General features: G+C 33.1%; 1 protein-coding gene across 2 annotated transcripts in view; it reads left to right on the forward strand.

The window, feature by feature from the left end:
• The window catches only part of USP25 (ubiquitin specific peptidase 25), a 139,476-nt gene that overhangs the window by 21,689 nt on the left and 96,689 nt on the right, over positions 1-21,098 (forward strand). For both annotated transcript variants that reach the window (XM_082625213.1, XM_082625214.1), the window contains exons 3-4: positions 1,670-1,814; positions 13,086-13,209. In XM_082625213.1, coding sequence (XP_082481339.1) covers positions 1,670-1,814; positions 13,086-13,209 — 269 coding nt within the window. The remainder of the gene's footprint in view (positions 1-1,669; positions 1,815-13,085; positions 13,210-21,098) is intronic.

Consider the following 21,098-nt stretch of genomic DNA (forward strand, 5'->3'; position numbering starts at 1 on the left):
CTTTTGTTTCAGTTACCAGTATCTGGGGAGGAAAACAGTGTACTTAAACCTTAATTGTTGCTCAACATAAATTTGTAAGATGTTTAATAGTGAGTTGACTCTCTCAGCAATGTACTGACAAGGAATCTACTTTTGGGAGCCACAATGTCATTGATTGATTTTAGCACTTTTACTGTATTTTATTTTGAGAATTTATTTATACCGCCAAAGTGAGTGTAGATCCCTGCTGCATTCAGTTTATTATTATTGTATGAGATAGTATATGGAAAGCCCTTAGCACATTTCTTGGCACATAGTCAGTATTCAATAAATGTTAGCCATTGTTATTACAATTATTTTATGACTAGTTTACTTATCTAACTATAGACTATGCTAAACCCATATTTTGGATGATTCATTTAAGAATCTTATAACAGTTGTGACAGATAACAAAGTTTAAAACAGTGGTGCTTTTCAGACTGCACTCTAGCTTTTTTCTCTCCTCAAAGGCTGCTAGAATTGGAGTTAGGATGGGTTGGGGACTTCATTCTTCCAGTTGCTCAGGCCTCAAATCTTGGAATCATCCTGTTCTTTCTCCTTTTATCCCTCCCCACATTTAATATGATAGCAAATAATGTTGGACTCTCTGCTTGTACCCATTCTCTCCTATAGTCTATTCCTAGCATACAGCCAGAGTAATCCTTTTAAAATGTAAGTCATACCATGCCATTTCTGTCGAAAACCTTCCACTGGCTTCCTATTATGCTTCGTGTGTATGCTAAACTTCTAAAGGCCTACGTAGTATTATGGGTTATGGCCTTCTGTTACAAAGATAACTTCATTACTAATATCTGGATTTCATAATGTGGTTTCAGTTAGCTGTCATAGAGCTAGTGTTATACTTATTGTTAACTGTGGAGAGAATATAGAGATAAGTGGGCAAGTCTCATTTTGCTATTTCAAAAATTCTTAGTATTTTAGCATCTGTTTTCTTCTAAATTAACTTTAGAATAATTTTGTCCAGGTATACTTTTTCTTTTTTCTTTTTAACATCTTTATTGGAGTATAATTGCTTTACAATGATGTGTTAGTTTCTGCTTTATAACAAAGTGTCCAGGTATACTTCTGATGAGAACTACATACAATTTATATATTTAATTTGGGTAGGATTTTCATCTTGATAGTATTGAGTATTTCTAGGAGTTCTGTGTGTCTCTCTATCAAGCTTCAGACCATTTTGCTGTTTTCTTCTTATGAGTCTTTGATATTTGCTTGTTAGTTTGCCTCTAGGTAGGCATTCAGCATACATACTAAAGGGAATATCTTTTGTTGTCCTTGTTTGCTGAAGTACTATTTTAAATATTTACTTTTCACCCTTCTATATGGCCAGTTCCAGAAAACATTTTTTAGTTTGTTCATTTGTTTAGGAGTGTAACTTATGATTGGATAATTAGTTATAGACTTGATTTTTACATTATATTAGTAGTTTTAATTAATAGCAAAAGGAATTACTATTTATATAGTCTACTTTGTTTACAGTGAATTTATACTGTAAAATTAAGAATCATAGAATAATTTTAAATCTGAAAGTGATTTTTACTATTAGTTGTTATGGAGAAAATTACATAATCATATGAGAATGTATAGAGTTATTCCAAAATATTTGATGTTCCGTTCTTGATATTTGAAGGATAGTAACGGAAACTTGGAACTAGCGGTGGCTTTCCTTACTGCGAAGAATGCCAAGACCCCTCAGCAGGAGGAGACAACTTACTACCAAACAGCGCTACCTGGCAATGATAGATACATCAGTGTGGGAAGCCAAGCAGATACGAGTAAGTTTACTGCTCTTTCTTAATATTTTAATTAGAATGTAATGAAAAATTTTTCTTGGAGCTGTGTTTTGTTTAAACAGAGGTGAAGAACAAAAAAGGAACTACTTCAGCTTTGTTTTTTTTTGGTGTAGTTGAAAGGCACATACGTTTTTATTAGCTGCTGTATTTGTTTTCAGTTTAGGAGTAAAAGATTATATTTAAGTTGTATATACTTTTATAAAACATTTCATATTGTATTCATTGTTTTGAAATATGGAACATTTAAAGGTCTTACTCATTAAAGAAACAAAAGTTTCTGGAATTTTAAATGGGGCACAGTCATTTGTTTTATTGATGTTAAGTGTTGGTAGAGATCTTAGTATTATTTTTGAAGATAAAGTGTTGTTTCTAATTACTGATAGATTTGCTGTTTAACAGAATTTTCCTTCCCTTAACTCCAACCCCTCTCCAGAATAAAGATCTTGGAAAAAGGCTTACTACAACATAACAAAATAAATAAATACACATATACACATACATACATATGGAAAATTTTACACGGGACTCTAATTTTTCTTTATAATATGAATAATTTATGCTTATATAGTTGAGTTTTGGAAAATATGTTCATTTATCTCTGTCTCATTATGGTGTAATAACTGCATTATATAAAATGTGGGTATTTCTATGCATTCTGGATTTGAGAAGTTTGATTACTAACTTGTACTTGAAGAGAATTTTTGATTTTGTTTTATAGACTTGCTCAAAGTTAGGAAACAAGCAGGAAGATCCCATTCACATAGATGTTTATAGCTATTGATTGACATTAAATGCTGTTTAATGTTCATTGATAAAATATTTTAATTTCAAAATTTCAAGGTAATCTTAGTGTTTTTGCTCCAAAAATGGTCTTATGTCAGCCAAAGCTAGGATACTCCTATCTCACACATGTAATAGGTGATGGGAGAAGTTTTATGTATGTAAGACAGACTCAATTGCTGTGTCCAGGTTCAAGACAAAGTGTGGTTTGGCCCCTATCTACATCTCTACCTTCATTTTCTACTGTTTTCCTCCTCTCACTTTACACTGTGATAATACAGAATAGATTGGAAGTTCTCATTCACCCAGTGCTATTTAATTTCTTCTGTCTTTACACTTGTTGTTCCTTCTGTCTGGACTCTCCTCCAGCCTTTATCCCTAGCCTAATTTCTTCTGATGTTATAAGACTTAGCTTAAGAGCTGCTGGCTCTAGAATGTTTCCTCTAGCCTCTAGATTGATCCAAGGGCTTTTCTGACACCCAGAGCATACTTCTGTCTTAAAGGTTACTGTGCTATTTTGAAATTATTTGCTGTGCCTTTCTTGCTTACCAAACTAAACTTAAAAGGGCAAGAGACCATTGGTAGTCCCACCATTATAATAGGATGTTATTGTTTCTCAAAAAGTGTTGAGTTGTTTTGTTAATATGTGTAAAAAAGCTGTTTTGAAACCAATGAAAGTTCTCTTGAACAGGGTTGAGAAGCTTGTTGTAAGAAGTTGGAAAAAAGAGAAGTGGTATAAATAGAGGAGGAATTAGTATGTGAGAATAACATATCTTTCAAGGTTCTGAGACTTGGGAGGAAAATGAAATTAGGTAGAAAAAGGAAAAAAAGAAAGATTCTGACTGAAGACAGCTGGTTAAAATGAAGGAGACAAAACCGAGTAAAACATGGTTCAGTGTTCTAGCTGAAAGGATGGAAAGATTTTAGAATGATAGCTGTGAGCTCAATGTAGATGGTAGACTTTGAGACGTGGGACAGCATATATAGATTTGCAGGGGAGAATTAGGATTATAAGACTGTCATTAAAGATTATGTCTTATTTGCTGTGTGAAAATTAGAAAATATTGTTTAAGTCACATGTTAACACCTGTTCAAGACTTTTGACAAGGAATAGTGAAAATGTTATGGACAAAAAGAGAGATTTGAATAGGTGCTCTTAGGGAGGAAGCAACCTGATTTCAGAAAACATGTGTCCCATTTGTTGATAATTGAAAAAAACTTTGTGTGTGTGTGTGTGTATGTGTAGCTCTCGGCAAATATGCACTAAGTACTTTCATATTCCACTTGAAGGGAATGGTAGAGAGATGGAGTTTCTGGTTTCATCTTACTGATTATCTTATTGAGCAAATTGCTCGTTGTTGTGGTTTCTTTATTGATAAAATGAGCTGTCTTTCTAACCAGGATGCTAATTCATATTTAATAATTGAATAATTTGGATAGTGCATTATTCATAAAGTTGGTTTGAGATTACTGAGAAAAAAACTTGTAGAAATATAGTGGGGTGATTGTATTATAATAGTATTAGTATTAAACTGAGAAAAATATAGCTGATGAGGTGACAATAGTTCTTTGCTATTTAACAAATTTGTACCATCTTTCATAAAGTTCTAAGAAGTACAACTGCCTTTAGGAAATAGTCTTTGTTCAGCATTTAAATTTAGTAGTGTCATAATAATACTACAAGTGTTATGACACTTGTATAATACCAAGTGTTACAAGGTTTAAAACTGAGAAAGTAAGTAGATGTCATGCATTCAGCAGATTCTTTAAATTACTATGCTGTAATTGCTGAGTAGAAATGAAATCTCTGTGTATTTTTAATTCTTGGATGGGGTGGTAAAACGTGGGAAGGATAGAAAATAATTACAAATGAATATATATATTCAAACGCAGGCCTCTTGGGGAAAACTCTGTAAGTGCTGAAGGAGTGTGGAGTATTGGAGTGATCAGAGTGTGAGGAAGTTTTCAAGGGATTGTTCTAGATATAAAACCCTTTTTGAGCATTTTCTCAATTTTATGTGAAATGCATTGTTACTTGAAAGTTGACCATAGTCGAACTTAATTCTTGCAAATATGGTAAGGGTTTTTATTTTTTCAATTTCTTCTTCTTCTTCTTTTTTTTTTTTTTTTTTTTTTTTTAAGTATAAAGTCTGTTACAACCAGGCTAAAGCATAAACAAAACCTTGCTACCTTTAAGTGTGTCATCTGTTGGTTTTAGTGCTGACAAAACATCTATATTTTGAGATAAAAGTCTCTAATGCTAAATATATAATGGTTCTTTATTGTTATAAGCTAGAATATAGCTTATAACTGAAGGTCTCTTTTAGAAGATCTAAAATACATGTTTTTTTGATGACTAGAAAAATTTAGCTTTCAAACTAATATCCCATAGAAGTCACTTTTGGGGTTGCTGAGAAAGTTTCATATACCCAAGTATATCAGAATAGAAAGCAAATTATGTCACTTGATTAGGAGAACACATATTTGTGAACTTTAATATTGAAGGAGTAATTACATTTTCAATTGTTGGCCTTCTCAGTGTATTTTTACCTTTCATTTTTGAGAGAAAAAGGAAACATTTCAAGGAAAGCTTGTACTCTGCATAATAAGGAATTAAGAAGTATTGCTTTAGTAACATTCCATACTGTAATATAATACTCTGTTGAATTCTGGGGAAAGACCCAAACCATTTTGTAGTACTGTTAGCAAAAATTTGAGGCACCTTTTTAAATTACTTACATCTCCTGTCTAGATTGGATATTGTGAATTGTCAAATGAGTGCCTCCTATACCTCTCGCTTAAATGAGAAATAAAATTACTGTGTTAGGAGTTTTGCAGTTAAAAATGCAAAGGGAACTAGGAAACAATGCAAGATATAGAGATATCATAGATGTATTTAGTAATCAGAGAAGAGATTGTGTGAAGTCTTTGTGTCATGGCAAACTCTGTCATAGACATGACCATATAAGGCTTTTGCCCAATTTGAAATCAAATAGTAATATTCTTTCTTTCATGATCATTAAATTCTTTTGAACTTTTTTAAAACAGGAAAAAAATGGTATATACCCGCCAGAACAAGATGTGTGCTACAATTGAGCAATCAAAGTATGGATCAAAAGATAAGAGGGATTTGGGTAGGTAATTTTAACACAGAAAATAATGCCGCATATTGGCTTAAGTTTTAGAGGAATTAGTATAACACACTGGAGTGAGTGTTAAGTGGTAGACTCTTCACAAATTTAGAATCACTGTATTTTTTTTTTTTAAGACACACTGTATTTTTTTTTTTTATCCTCCGAATGAACTTGAATTATTTGGTGAGGATTGCATAGAAAGTGAGAAAAATGTTGAAGTTCTGTCCTAGAACTCTAATCTTGGTTATATTGCTTGGCTAGCCTAAAAGTGATTTAAAGCACAAATGATAAATAGTCTAGTGTTCTCACCCCTGCTGAGGGCAAATCACTTATGTTAAGCAGTTTAGGATTTTATTAATTGAACACTGATATTTTTCCCATTCACCAAATTTGTTAAACAAGCATCTGCAGATAGAAAAAAGAAATTAGTGAAATGGAAGTTAAATCTCTTTCTGTAGAGATTTCTAATGCATAAAACTATTTTGATGATTGACCAAAAGTCAATGTTAAGCTTAAAAATGAGCTTCTACAATGGTATGAAAATTACTTGTAACTGATTGGATGCAATTAGACTTATATTCTATATTAGACATACACTGTAGAATTACTTGTATAACTTTATGAATTTTCTTTTAACTTTAGGACAGAATGATAGCCATGGGCCTTTGCACTTTTTGTTGACTAATATAGAATGTTAACTTTTAATTTTTTCCAAGTTGGAAAACACAGTAAAACAGATGACAAAAATCAAGAATGGCTCCTTTATTATTACTTTCCTTACTTAGTAATGCTGCCATTATAAATTTAGCAGCTATTATTAAAAACAGAGCAAGACCATTTAGAGCTGAGCTGTTCAATACAGTTGCCAATAATTACATGTGGAGACTTAAATTTAAACATAAAATTAAGTAATACTGAAACTCAGTTTTTTCCATTGCCATAGATACATTTAAAATGGTCAATAGTAGTCACATGTGACTAGTGGCTACCTTATTGGACAGTACGGATAATAGTACATTTCCATCATCACAGGAAGTTCTATTGGATGTCACTGTTTTGGAGAATCTGAGTTTAGCAATGAGAAGATTGGAAAAGTAGGAACATCTTACGAGAACTGACTGACGGCAGGGGAGAATGGGAGAGTGGGATGAGCAACACAGTTTACATTGCTTATGTCTTCTTGATTTTAAGTATTCTTTTAACATGATACTTTATTATGCTATTTTTCCTTTTACTAGAAAAAATTTTGGATAAAGTATATACTCTCAAGTATTGTAACTAGTGCCGCTGTGGAGATGACTCACTAATTTTTATTTCTATTCCATAGTCTAGATATTAACCTTTATTTGCTTAACAAATATTTATTGATTGCCTAATATGTGTCAGGTACTCTTTTAGGCTATTAAAAAATCAAAAAGTGTCTCCGTTTACATAGGGGGAAAGACAGTAAACAATAAATAACTATTGTCAGATAATAGTAAGTTCATGAAGAACAATAGAGCAGGGTAGAGGGACAGAGGCTGGCAGGGATGAGGTTGTAGTTCAGACATGGGGTATGCTATTTTAGATGGAAGGTTGGTTGGGAAATGTTTCATTTATACAGATAGCTGAGGAAGTGAAGGGGTGAACCTCAAGGATGTCTTAGGGAGGTGTGTCCCAGGCTGGGGTCTTGAGGTAGGAGTATGTTTTTGGCTCAGGAGGTGAATGGTGAGGACAACAACCGTGGTTGAAGCAGAGTGAGAGTGAGAATGGTATTTTTCTCATTTCCAATCCGTTGACCATCTCTTTCTTCATATTTGCTTTTTTCTCTTAAGGGTATCCCTGTCCTTTTGGTGGGCCAGAGATTTTTTCTGCTCTGGTACCTACTCTTCTTACAACTCTTCTCAAACTCTTGTTCAGCACATTTAACTCCTCTAACTCCCATAACAGTTATTTCTACTCATATCACTCCCCTGCCTAGAAATCTTTGCTGGTGTATCTTTGATATGTATTTGGTAAATATAAGCTTGGCTTATTAAAAATAAAACATTTCCCCTAGGTTTAGCCTTATGTAGGTAAGGAAAATAATGAAGGAACTTTTTTGTTCTAAAATAAAAATCTTTGCATATATTCAGTTAGATTACGGGCTAAATTGGCTCTTGTGAACTAACTTGGAAGCCTCATGTCATTTTATATACCATTTTCATGAGAAAAAATGAGTGATAAACAATTCATACATTTGAAGTCTAATTTATTGTTAAGTTGATGACTTTCTGTGTTTTGGAGTTAGCAGAGAAATGTTTGGTAGTTGGTGTGTAAGTTTTTAGAGAGTGGAAGATTTATTAGGGTGGACGTTATGTTTTGGTATATATATTTCTGACTTTACAGGAAAAAATGTTTTATTTTGGTCAATCTTGAAATGTTGTAGATTACTGTTCGTAGGCTTTTGTAACGTGATTTTCTACAGTGTTATTCAGCTGACACTAACACACTTGTGCCCTTGAATTCTCTTCACACTAATGCTAATACTAATACTGGAGGGAGGATTGGTTCAAACAAAGTTTGGTGTTTTACCAAGGTCCTCCCTTGGCATTGACAGAAAAATATTCATAGTACTTTGGTACTTGGATGGAATTTTTACAAAGGCTAAGTTTTTATAGTTGACTTTTGCCAATTAGAAATTGTTTACTGCTAAGCTTATTCTCTGTTCCTTTTTGAATAAACACATAAGAAAATCATAGAGGGCTATTTTTCATTGTGAAATTGATAGTTTATTACATATTTTACAGAAATTCATTAAACTCCAGAAAAATAAATTTAGGATTACCCATTCTATTAAAATAAAGTTTTATTTTCTTAATATCTGTTCTTAAAATCATATGTATTTGGTATGTGAGAAGATTATAATAATTCAAGATTTCTGTATTGTTCTAAAATGACCTATGGAAAGAAGAAGCTTTATGAAGTAATGGGGACATCATGGAGAAAATTATTGTAATTATAGTGAAACTACAAATAATAAATAAACCTTCTCCATCACTTAAAGGAACAAGTCCCAGCTTTTCAGTTAAGAACTGATAGTCTGTGGTCAGCTAACCTTTCTAGCATTAAAGACTATAATTGCTTGTTTCTTTCTCTGCTCATACTTATAATACTTCTGACACCAGATATGTGAGTTTTTTCCCCCCACACACGACCAATTCTCCAACACCAGCTGGGTGTTCTACAATTCTGATACCATCTATCTGGAGTTAGCATCAGACCCCACAGGCTAAATGCTCAGTCCCATAAGATTGCCCCTACCTTAGACACCAATCACAAGTAGTGGGTCCCCAGGTTACCCACATTCTGTCTGACTTGGCTACAACAAATTGGGGGTTCTCAAGACCCCCTCAAGTTTGATAATTTGCTATAATGGCTCATAACTCAGGGAAACACTTAACTTTTACTGGTTTATTATATAATAAAGGCTATGATAAAGTATGTACAGCCAGATGGAGAGGTATATAGAGCAAGGTCTGGAAGGGTCCCAAGCCAGGAGTTTCTGTTATGTGGAGTTGGGGTGCACCACCCTCCTAACATGTAGATATGTTCACCAACCTTGAAGCTCCCCAAACCTTGTACTGTAGGGATTTTTATGGAGGTTTCATCAGGTAGGCCTGATCGATTATTAACTTAATTTCCAGTCCTTATGTCTCCCTGGAGGATGGGAGGTAGGGCTCAAAGTTCCAAGCTTCTCATCATGGCTTAGTCTTTCTGATGACCAGTGGCCCATCCTGAAGCTATTTAGGAATCCACCAGAGTCACCTCCTTACAGCAAAATATGTTCCTATCAAGCTAGGAAATGCCAAGTGATATAGGAGCTCTATGTCAGGAACTGGGTCAGAGACCAAATATTAGAACAAAAGATGCTCCTAGTGTCTTATCTTGCTCTTTGAATGGATTGTTTATCCATGCATGATTTAATAACACAGTGCATTGGTAATTTGGAAAAGGTTTCCTTCCAAATGTTGGAAGAAAGTCTACATTATAAAACAAATAGAAATTGTTAATATCACTTGATTTCACCAGAAAAGCCTTTAAGTATTGGGAAGATGTCAAGCTCATAGTGGTAGAAACAAGTTTTCTGAAGTTTCAATTTTTGCTTGAAAATTCCATGCTAATCATTGGCAACAAATACTCTTCATTTGTTCTTCACGTGACAGGCTCACTTTATTTTTCAGAAAATGTCTGCCAAATACTGACGTCTGAATAATCGTAGTTTGTAGTTTGTCAGTTGTTCTTTCAAGTAAAAATAGTGCTCCATGAAAAAAAAATCAGTTCAGCTTTCAACTCAAGCAGTGTACTAGTGTTTTTCTTTACCAACAGCATACTTTGGATATACAGCAGAAGTACTATGCATACTTTCTATTTTGTCACATAGAATTAAAAGAACATGTAAAACAATGTTTGAGATTTAATAAAATTAGTTTCCTCATTTTATCAAGGATTTAAGAGAGACTGGCTTTTTTTTTTTGAATAATGGGTGTGAATAGTAGTAATGTAATTAACTTGATGCTACTGCCTTGATTTGTGCTAAGATGCTGTGGTTTTATGCACTGTTGTTTTGCATAATCACTGCAAATGTGACCCCAGTAGGAAAGGCAAATAACATCTTAGTATTATTATGAGAATATTTTTTACTTAAGGAACCCCTTCCTTCATAGGGTTATTGGGGATCCCAAGGATCCATGGACTACACTTGGATACTGCTAGTATGGAGGAAAGACCACTGGACTTAATAATTTGCAGACTCAAATTTGAAACCTGTGTACCATTCTTTATTCTTATACTATTAGACTTCATTTCTTGCAACTTCATTATCTCATTTATGAAATAGGGTTAAAAGCATCTTGCCTAGTTTTTTGCTTTTGTGTTGCTTGAGTTACGATTGCTAAATTCTGAAAAGTTCTAAGTATAACTTGTTGCCATTTCTAGGTGAGTTCTGCTCTAGCCAGTTTGGTTTACTTGTCAGTCATGAAACAGTAAACACTCTAGATAGTTCCAAAGAAGAAATTTAATACAGGGAACTAGGTTCTTAAGAAAATCAGTGGAAGCAATGGAGGAAGGATCTCTAGCTCAGCTTTCTGAAATGACTCCTAGATTCTTGCAGGACTGGCCAGCCAGGGAAGACATTCCGTCTGCCACAGTCAGGAAGATAGTGAATCAGGAGACTGCCTTTGGGACTGCAGGGTTCAAGAACGTACATAGCTCTGTAGCTGCTGCCAGGGAACAAGCAGCCAGGATTAGGTAACTGCCACTGAGCTGTGCCTGGGCATTGGAGTGCAGAGTCTGGTTACCACTTCTATTCTATCTCTTGACATACCTGAAGCTGTAAATTGGATACTGGATTGCTACTGTGGAACAGCCCACATCTGTTCAGTCATGCTGGAGAAAAACAGCCAAAAGCAGCAGGATAGAGGCTTCCCCCCTCAAGTCTGCCTTCCACATCTCATGCTAATGCATCCGATTGGTGTAACCTAAATTTTATCCAGAACCATAACTGCAGGTGAATCAGGAAAATAGGTTTGTTTGTTTTAATCTTTTCAGCTTCTGTAGTTGTAGAGGGCACACAAGGAGGATGAGAGATTGGAGTCTGAGGGCTAATTGATCGTGTCCCCAAAACCCGTTTTTCTGCTTCTCTGTGATTTTCAAGTTATTTTCTTTACTTCCATTATTCTCTCTTTACTCACCCAAGTTCTAGTCATTATTTAATGACCATGATAGTTCTCATTTTTATGAGGCCACTTCATGCCTCTCCAGTCCTAGCTTCTTTATCAGTATTTCAGCTGGACTGAATGACTACACCCAGGTGATATCCGTCTACAGCTGTGGTTTGGTGGACTTGGAATTTGTAAACCAGAATTAGGAAACCTTTGGCCTGCTGACGTACGTATGCATGCCCATCATTTCACTTGCTCTATAACTCTGTTCCACATTTTACTTAACTGAATTTTTTGGACCCTACTTACTACATTTTTGTGAGGTTTTGTTATACTCCCTAAGAATATTAAAAAAAATCTTCTGTGGCCAACTGTTATTTTTAATATTTTTAATATTCTCATAAGCTGCTGTTTGGAGAAAAAAGTGTATATAACAATAGAAGTAGACTTTTGAAACTATCAATATACTTTATTTTTTATTAAGTGCAAAATATTTTTTTTCTAGTAGTTATATATAACCCTGTAGCCAGATGGTAAAATGCAGACACTTTATCTACCATCCCCAACCCTTTTGTTTGTTTCCCTCTTATAATATTCTAAGATTACAAAGAAAAAAATTAATTTTAACATGTCTCGAATACAAATAAACAAAATGATTATAAAACTTGTCCAGAATACCAAACAGCATAATCCCAACTATGCAAAGGTAAGGTTGTAACAGCTGTACTTCTTTCTCTTTCTCATCCCATTATTTTGTAATATCCTACTTAGCAACATGTTATGGTCTACCATTGTTTAAATGATAATAGGAGTATTCTTGACATCTTTTGAGGTAAGGAAATAAATCGATGTATATTGGGAAATTGGATTAAAAATCAGTTTTTTTTGAATGTGGTAATAGTTGTAGACTTTATTCTTTGGAAGAAGAACACTTACAGCATCTAGACTACTTTATTTTATTCTAACAAAAGATAACCTGTCATTTACTTGCATATTTTTCTCTTTTGTGAAATGAAAACTTTTTTTTTAATTAAAAGGAATGCATAGAACAGAAAATAGAAAGTGAAAGATCCTTATACTTCCTTCTCCCCATAACCCTCCTCATCAAAATTAACCACTGTTAACAGCTTCATACATTCATCCAGACTTTAAAAGTGTATATAAATATAGATATATATGGTCAATTAGTTTCTGAAACATAGTTTTTGAGAGCTCATTTAATTGTTATACTTTGATAAATGTCTAGGTAGTATAGCCGACTGTAATGTGTGTGTATTTGGGTTAACTTCAGAAAGCATAAATGTAAATGTTTAATTATGTTGGCTTCAATTTTTGTTGTTAAAGAACCTGTTTTTAGCAGTCTTTCTGCTGATTAGCTTTTAATCAGAGACTTCATAGTAAATATTGAGATTCCTCTGTAATGAAAAATATTTATACTCTTAATTGCTTTAGGTATATTTTATAGAGAAGAACATTAAATTTCAAAGTATAACCAATTTAAAAAGTGTTTGCATTCTCTTCAGAGAGGCTCTTATACAGAATTAAGTTGGTGCTGACTTTGATTGGAAAGGGTATATTGGGTATAAAATCTCCATTATAAGAATTACCTTTCATTTTGTTTGACTTTTAATTTTGAGAAAGATAGTTTTGCTTTTCAGATGTGATTGATCTCACTGGAGATGATAAAGATGATCTTCAGAGAGCAATTGCCTTGAGTTTGGCGGAATCAAACAGGGCATTCAGGGAGACTGGAATAACTGATGAGGAGCAAGCCATTAGCAGGTAAAAATATAATTTGTATAAAGTAGATATAAATACTATTTATAATAGAAATAATAATTGACTTTAATTTGAAGAGGCACAAAGATATACTTTGCAATTCTAAATAAACTATTAATAAACTTAGTATTGTTTTTATATTTTATGTAACCCAGATTTTCTTATTCTAGATCCAATTGCATTTGAAACTTAGATTGTTTTTAGGATTTTGGAGTGGCATTGTGGGGCATTAAATTTAGGTATATATTTTAATATTTCTTTGATTTTTTTTTTCTTCCCCTAATTCCTTTTGGATACATTGTCCAATTCAATTTATAGTCATTTATGGCCAGGGTCAACAAACTTTTTTCTGTAACATGCCAGTGGTAAATATTTTAGGCTTTGTCAGCCATCTGGTTTCTGTTGCAGTTGCTCAACTCAAGTGTTGTAGTGTAAAAGCAGCCATCAATAATGCATAATTTAATGAGTGTGGCTGTGTTCCAGTAAATCTCGATTTACAAAAACAGAGGGCCAGTTGGATTTGGCCCATGGGCCATAGTTTGCCAACTTCTGATCTATAATATGATAGTATATTTATAGGTTTAAGAAAAAAAAAGCAAGATTCCAAGATGTGTGATAGAATGCTTTTTTTTTTTTTTTTTTCTCTCGGTACACGGGCCTCTCACTGTTGTGGCCTCTCCAGTTGCAGAGCACAGGCTCTGGACGCGCAGGCTCAGCGGCCATGGCTCACGGGCCTAGCCGCTCCGCGACATGTGGGATCCTCCCGGACCAGGGCACGAACCTGTGTCCCCTGCATCGGCAGGCGGACTCTCAACCACTGCGCCACCAGGGAAGCCCTGGAATGCATCTTTTGATTTAATTACCAAAACTTTTTAGTTTGAAAAAATTTGATCCACCAAAGGATTAAAATTTAAGTTTGATTTAAAAAATAAAACTTTAAATTACAACTAAACATAATCTTCTAAACAACCCTTTGGAGCCAATGGTAACTTTATCTTACTGAAGAAGAAATTTGTCCTTTAAGAGGTTAAATGATTTTCCAAAGGTACACAGCTAAGATGGGTCTTATGACTCTAATGTTCTTTTCCCCTGTTAACACAGTTGTTTGGTAGCAGAATGTACCAGCTTTCTTAGATAATTTCCCTTGGCACAATACTAGTAGTACATTTCTTTCTGAGTAATCTGAGATTACTGTAGGAGATGCCTCAAAATGCTATGTTTAGCAAAGGCACATAATTTTTTATAGTAATACTTTTTAATGTCTTTGTTACTTTGGAAACTGCTTTGTATAATAAGATATCAAGATGGCAAGCCTTAATTAAAATCCATTATCCTCTTTAGTTGTGGCTAATATCATTTAATGCCAGTAATTTTAAATGAAAACCAAAAGTACATGTGCTATTTTTAGACATTTTATTTAGGCTTATTTTTTGAAGGATTTGGAGAAATTACAAAGTTAGATTTTGTCTTATAAAAATGAATTGGAATAAATATTTGTCTTGAATAATTATAAAATTCGATAATACTTAAGCTTTATGAGAAATATTTTAAACATGAAATACATCAGTTGCAATTCATATTTAAGGTGAATGATAATCTAGTATGTGAAAAAGAGATTATAAAATAGAATATGTACTATGATACAAATATTTTTAAATGTATATATATCGTTATATATATTAATTTATATTAGTACATAAATAGAAAAAAGTCTGGAGGATTATATACCAGGTAGTGTCTGTAGTTTTGTATCCTGTGTTTTCTAATTAAAATAACATAATAATTAGATAATCAGTAAAAATAAATAAATAAATAAAGTTAAGGAATTTAGATTATTCCTAATCTCTGTTACATACAATATATGTTATATATTCTTTAAGATACTAATTTTTGTCCAAATGGGAAAAAAGTCTCTTTAAGTTAATGCCCTTTTTTCCCCTTGATCTTTTAATTTTAATATACTCTTAAAATAGTAAATATTTTGCAAGTATTTTTATTGTAGATAGCATTGCAGAGAATTGGTATAGTGTAATATAACAAAATTTTATGTAAAATTATACTCAGAAGTAAAAAAAAATATTAATTTACTGTTGCAAAATGTAATTTTTTTCTTGATATGCATAGATTTTATAATATATAGTTAACAAAAAAAGTTAACTGCAACATTCAGTAAATAAGCACATTTATAAATCATATTGTATTAGAAATAAGGGAATATGAGAATTCTAGTTAAGCATTTGACAAATACAACATTGCAGTGAGTTTTATTAAGGCTTAGACTCTAAATTCAAAAGGGAAAATGGTGAAGTTTTTTAAGGAAAACATTTATATATTATGCTTAAAAGTAAATTTTTTTGTTCATTACCTAGTAAGTTCAGATGACAAAATCTTGCCAAATAAAATCCTAGAATCATTTGACTATGGTTGTATTTCAGTATACATACTTTAATATGAATTCACACATTTGGAATACTGCATTATTGTGTATAACTAGATGAGATAAAACCCTTTTACATCTTAAAATCCTGTGTTCAGGCACCCATAAATTTCATGGTAAAATTTCTTAAGTTGAACATTTTAGAAGTGTACTTCTTAATATAATTACTTCTTAATGTCAGGATTGGATGCATTTATTATAATTATCTTAGTTATCACTGCACAGACAGGGAACAAGTTGAGTATGGATAGTAGAAATTTGTTAATAAACTGCATTGTGGCTAGTTTGTTTCTAGCATATTTGTTGTGAAAAGGCTTGCCTCATGAAATGACTTTCAATAAGTTGGGTAGAAGGTAGGGCTAGGTTCTAGTTAAAATTGTTACAAAGAGCACACCTTCAACAGTTTCAGGAAACATGGTAGACTAAAACATATTTTCTAGTGGAAACAACCAGAATGTGTTGTTTCTGTTGGATGTAAAATATTTTAAGATCTCTTGAAAGTATTGTAGAATTGTTAAGATAGTAAGGGTTATAATCAGACTAAATCAGAGTGAAAGGTGGAACCCAAAGAAGTAAGTTCGGAATGCTGAAAGTCACTTTTTGACATGATGACATTTGCTTGTGTGTATAAATTTGAATTTCAGTTTTGATATCCTTGTTAATGTGGGAAAAAGAAGTTAAAGGCCATTGTCTATATTAGGTGGGAAGCTTTAATAGGAAATCATTCCCCTTGTAAAGTTATGTCAATGGATGACATATTCACAAATAAGGGTAAATCAGAGCTATCCCTCCCTCTGAAACCCCTATAATATTACAAAGACAGTTGCCTTAGCTATGAGGAGTGTTGTTGGAGGGGATGAGATTTGCCCCTGAGAAGTTGTACCATGGTTGTACAGCTGAAATTTGTGTCACTTTAATGATTCAATAAATCTCTACTTGAAAAAGGACTGTGAAAATATCTTCTAGAAACGAAAATAAGAATTACTAAAGTAAAAAAAAAGAAAAAAAAACAGAACACAGGTTTAATAGCAGATTAGAAATAGCTAAAGAATACATTAGTAGACTATAAGCTATATGAGAAGAAATTATCCAGTGTGTAACAGATAGCTAAAAAGTTAAATAATATGGAGAAAGGTTGAATGACATGGAGAATAAAATGAGTAGGTCTAACATACATTAATTGGTGTTACAGAAGAAGAGGAGGGAGTGAGTCAGAGGCAAAATTTAAAGTGATAATCACAGAATTTTTTAGAAGTGAAGAGATAACTTGTAATTTCATGAGCCAACAAATCCCAGTCAGAAAAATGAAAAGAAACACACACATAAATTCATTATAGTGACACTCCAGAATACTTAAGACTGGGAAAGTCTTAAAATTACTCAGAGGAAAAAGGTAGAATTATCCTAAAAATAGTGACAGTGAAAGTGACAAATGACATAAATTTACATAGCAGTTAGACACATGAAAATAATAAGTTGGACAAGTTGCCATGTTGGGTATGATGATAGATTATAGCAGTGCTGGTAATCTTTGTGGCGCAAGTTTGATGAGTCACCTTATTGGAGAACAGCCACCACTATATATCCAACACAATGGCTAAAATTAAAAAGACTGACAATATCAAATGTTGGCAAGCATGTAGAGCGATTGGAAGTGTCATATATTGTTCGTAAGAATGTATAATGGTGTAGCCACTTTGGAAAACTGGGAATTTCTAGTGTATTTCGACATATATTATGCTAGGACTTAGCATAGTCCACGTTTCCACTTCTAAGTATAGACCCTTGAAAAAGAAGCACATAGTGCCTTTATTGATAATAACTAAAAACTGTAAAAACCAAATATCCGTAAGAGCAGAATAGTTAACAGTGGTTGTATATTCACACAGTGGAATACTAAGCAATGTAATGGAAAACATTTTCCTGGTACTTTTAAAAATGTGGAGGAATCCACAAAGCAACATGTTGAGTGAAAGAAACTTGACACAAAAGAGTAACTGCTGTGTGATTCCATTTATGTGATGTTTAAGGACAAGCAGAACTAGTTTATTGTGGTAGAAGTCAGAATGGTGATTATCTGAGAACTAGAGAGACACTATTGGTTGGGAAAGGGCATGACAGAATTTTGGGGAATAATAGAAATTTTCTATATCTTGGTCTGGGTGGTGGTTACATGCGGGGTGGTATTCATTGGTAAAAATTTCACTGAACTATACATTTAAGGTTTGTGTATCTTGTTATATGTAAATCACCTCAATAAAATACTCTTACCAAGAAAAGATGTATTTAGCCCTGTTCGTTGATAATCAGTATACAAAAGGTTACGTTCTTATGTATAAGAAAGAATGATAAGGAGAAAAATTTAAAAGCTACCATTTATAACACATAAAACTATTAAAGACCAGGAATAAATCTAATAAGTGTGCAAGAACTTCTAAGAAGAAAATTATTTAGTAACACTGAGACATATTAATGAATATGGAAATAATTGGAAATGTATTCTGTTTCACAAATTGGAAGACTGAATATTGTAAAACTGGTCAGTTCTCCTTAAATTAACTTATGGGTTTAGTGTGATCACAATCAAAATACCAATAGATTTTTTTTAAAGGAAATGTAGAAGATGAATACTCCCTCCCTCTCTCCCTCCCTCCATCCCTTCCTTCCTCCTTCTCTTCCTTCCTTCCACCTTCTTTTTTCTTTTCTTTTTGGTTGATCTGTATAGCTTAAATGATATGCATGTTTTCCAGTGAGTATGTTGCTTGCTTGAAATAGACTTAGATGATCCAAAGTGGAATGTTTTCTATAATGCAGTTTAAATAACAATACAAAAGAAAACAAGCAAAAAAAAAAAAGCCCTCAAAATCAGTACAATAAAATTCTACTAGGAACATGAACACTTACCATAAGTAAGTGTCTTAAAGATTCATTCAGTATAGTGTGTGGAAGGAAAAGAGACAACAAAACATTTTGTCATCTTTTTATATTGTTGAATGCCATGGTCATGACTAGTGTTGAGAAGATAAGGTGATTGTAGTTGGGGTTGGTATTTGTGGCTTTTGGGCTTGCCTTTTTCAGTATGCTACATTTTGTTCTAAGCTATTTCTGAGCTCTGAGATTTGCAGTGTTATTTTTTAATTCTCTCTCTCTACTTGCAGCCTTAATATCTGAAATGTAGCTATTGGCATACTTTACACTTTAAAGCCTGGGTAGAATCATTGGCTTCACTTTGTTTGGTGAGGCCAGGGAAGGAACCCTTATGAGGACTTGGCTTTATATAAAGCTTATATTAATATGCCAGGACTGGACTATAGCAAAGGACAGGGCTTGGGAATGGAGGGCTCATATTTGGGCTAGAGGTTGGGCTGCTTTTGCCAAAAAAAAAAAAAAAAAAAAAAAAAGAAAGAAAGAAAAATGACAAACAGATAGCAACATCTAATATTTTAATCTGCCATCTACTTCAAACACTTGTTTAGCCCCTGTTTTTTTTTTTTTTTAAAATCATGTATGCTCTAGGGATGAAACAAATCCATGTTTCTATCCTCTGGATGCTGATGGGAGAGACTGGTTGATTAATAATTTTGTGCAGTGTAATAAATGTATTTATAAAGTCTTTTAGGAGCCAGGAGGAAGTGGTAGGAGGAAACCTACTGGAGCATGTTGTAAGTCCTTGGTGATTAAAAAACTAAATGTGTTATAAGCTCTAAATCAAGATTACAAAGCCATGACATTCTTTCATCCACTATTTTTAGTACCATAATTCTACCATATTACCATATGTTTAGGGAATATTATAATAAATCTACTTCTTTAAAACTCATGCTTTTATTATAATGAATGATGATCTCTACCATATGACTGAATTGAGTTATATGAATATTTAATTATATACATTTAAGTATGTATACCCACCCACCAAAAATAAATGTGGTTTAAAAATGGGTACTTAAAAATTTTTTTATATCTTTAGGTCACTTTGAGAAACAGTGAACATGTATGTCTTAAGCTCTACTCAGTTATTACAGTTTGTATGTAATTTTACCTCTGTAAAAAGTTTTATGGGAATGCTGGAGAGATGGTATCTTCAGTTTATATCCTTGACTTCCTTTCCCTCCTCTTATAACAAAAAGTGCAGGCAAGCTGCTTGGTCCTAGAAAGTACATATGAGGCCATACATTCTCCCAGAAGTAGGCAAGGGAACTAAAAAGCTTATATTATCACATTAATGTTTTCATACAACGTGAAAATCAAGAGATGTATTTTCTTGGTGGGAGGGGGCTGAAGAGGAGAGTGTCTGAATTGACTGTATCGAACCATTAAAAAATACTTCCTGTTTTTTAGTTTTTAGTAATCTTAACTAGATCTGGAATTAGAAGAATGTCATTATCTCAGGGGAGTCTGGATTGTAGATTTGGGATGGGTTGTTGACCCTTGTGGGGAACAGGAGACCTAGTTTTACTCAATATGGTCTTGAGGCTGAGTTTCATTTTGTTATTAACTTCATGTGACTTATTTTTATTTCTTCAATTTTTAATATTTATTTTTTTAACCTCTTTATTGGAGTACATGTGACTTATTTTTAGACTTTAATTTTTGTAGACGGTACATTTTGTAGAAATCAGGTCTTCTCAAGTTTTCCATGACTGTTGTCTGTGTGACCCGTTTCCTGGTCATTATGATACAAATGATCTGGTGTGTTGGCATTGAAAAGGGTTATTTCTAATTAGTATTTTATTATGATTAGAAGTTTAAAAATATGTAATGGTAGAGGATCATCCACCTAGAAGATTTAGGAATGAGTGTAGTTCTCCTTGTTCTCCTTCACTTTTGATCAGTTTATGCTTTTGGAATATACTGTAGAATCCTCTTTTTAAATGGTTATTGTACATGCCCACTGGTGCTAATCAACTGCTGGATGCCTCTTCTGTGTCTTATATGTGACCGCTGGTGCTAATTCTTCTTTCCTGTTTGTGGTATTGTTGCTACTTCACCCAGAAACCATTGCTTGTTTTAGTTCATTCATTTCTAATTACCAGTGTAGAAATAAGGTTCCTTTATTTATACTTCTGGATACACATATGTTACAAAAGGAGCAGACTTTTCAAATGAAAACACTCCCATTTATAAAAGTCAATAAATAATTAAATATACCTTGTTATATAAAATAGACTGGTGTTGTATTTACCTTTTGTATACTATGTGTTAACTTTTCTCTTTTGAAGTAGTCGCCTTGTACAAATTTAATTTTTCTAGTTGATTATTCTTATATTATGTTGAATTGTACAACTTGAACAGTAGGAATTCTCTCAAGTTGGCTTTGACTTACCTCCCCCTTATGTTCTTTAAAACTTATTTCTGATAAGAGTGGGATGTTGTAGATAAATGCTGATTTTCTTATGCCCCAATTCATCTAACTAAATACCTTCCAAGGAGTTATAGTACCTTTTTTTTTTTT

This window comes from Mesoplodon mirus (genome assembly GCF_964341445.2).
Source record: "Mesoplodon mirus genome assembly, chromosome: 6".
NCBI classification, from domain to species: Eukaryota; Metazoa; Chordata; class Mammalia; order Artiodactyla; family Ziphiidae; genus Mesoplodon; species Mesoplodon mirus.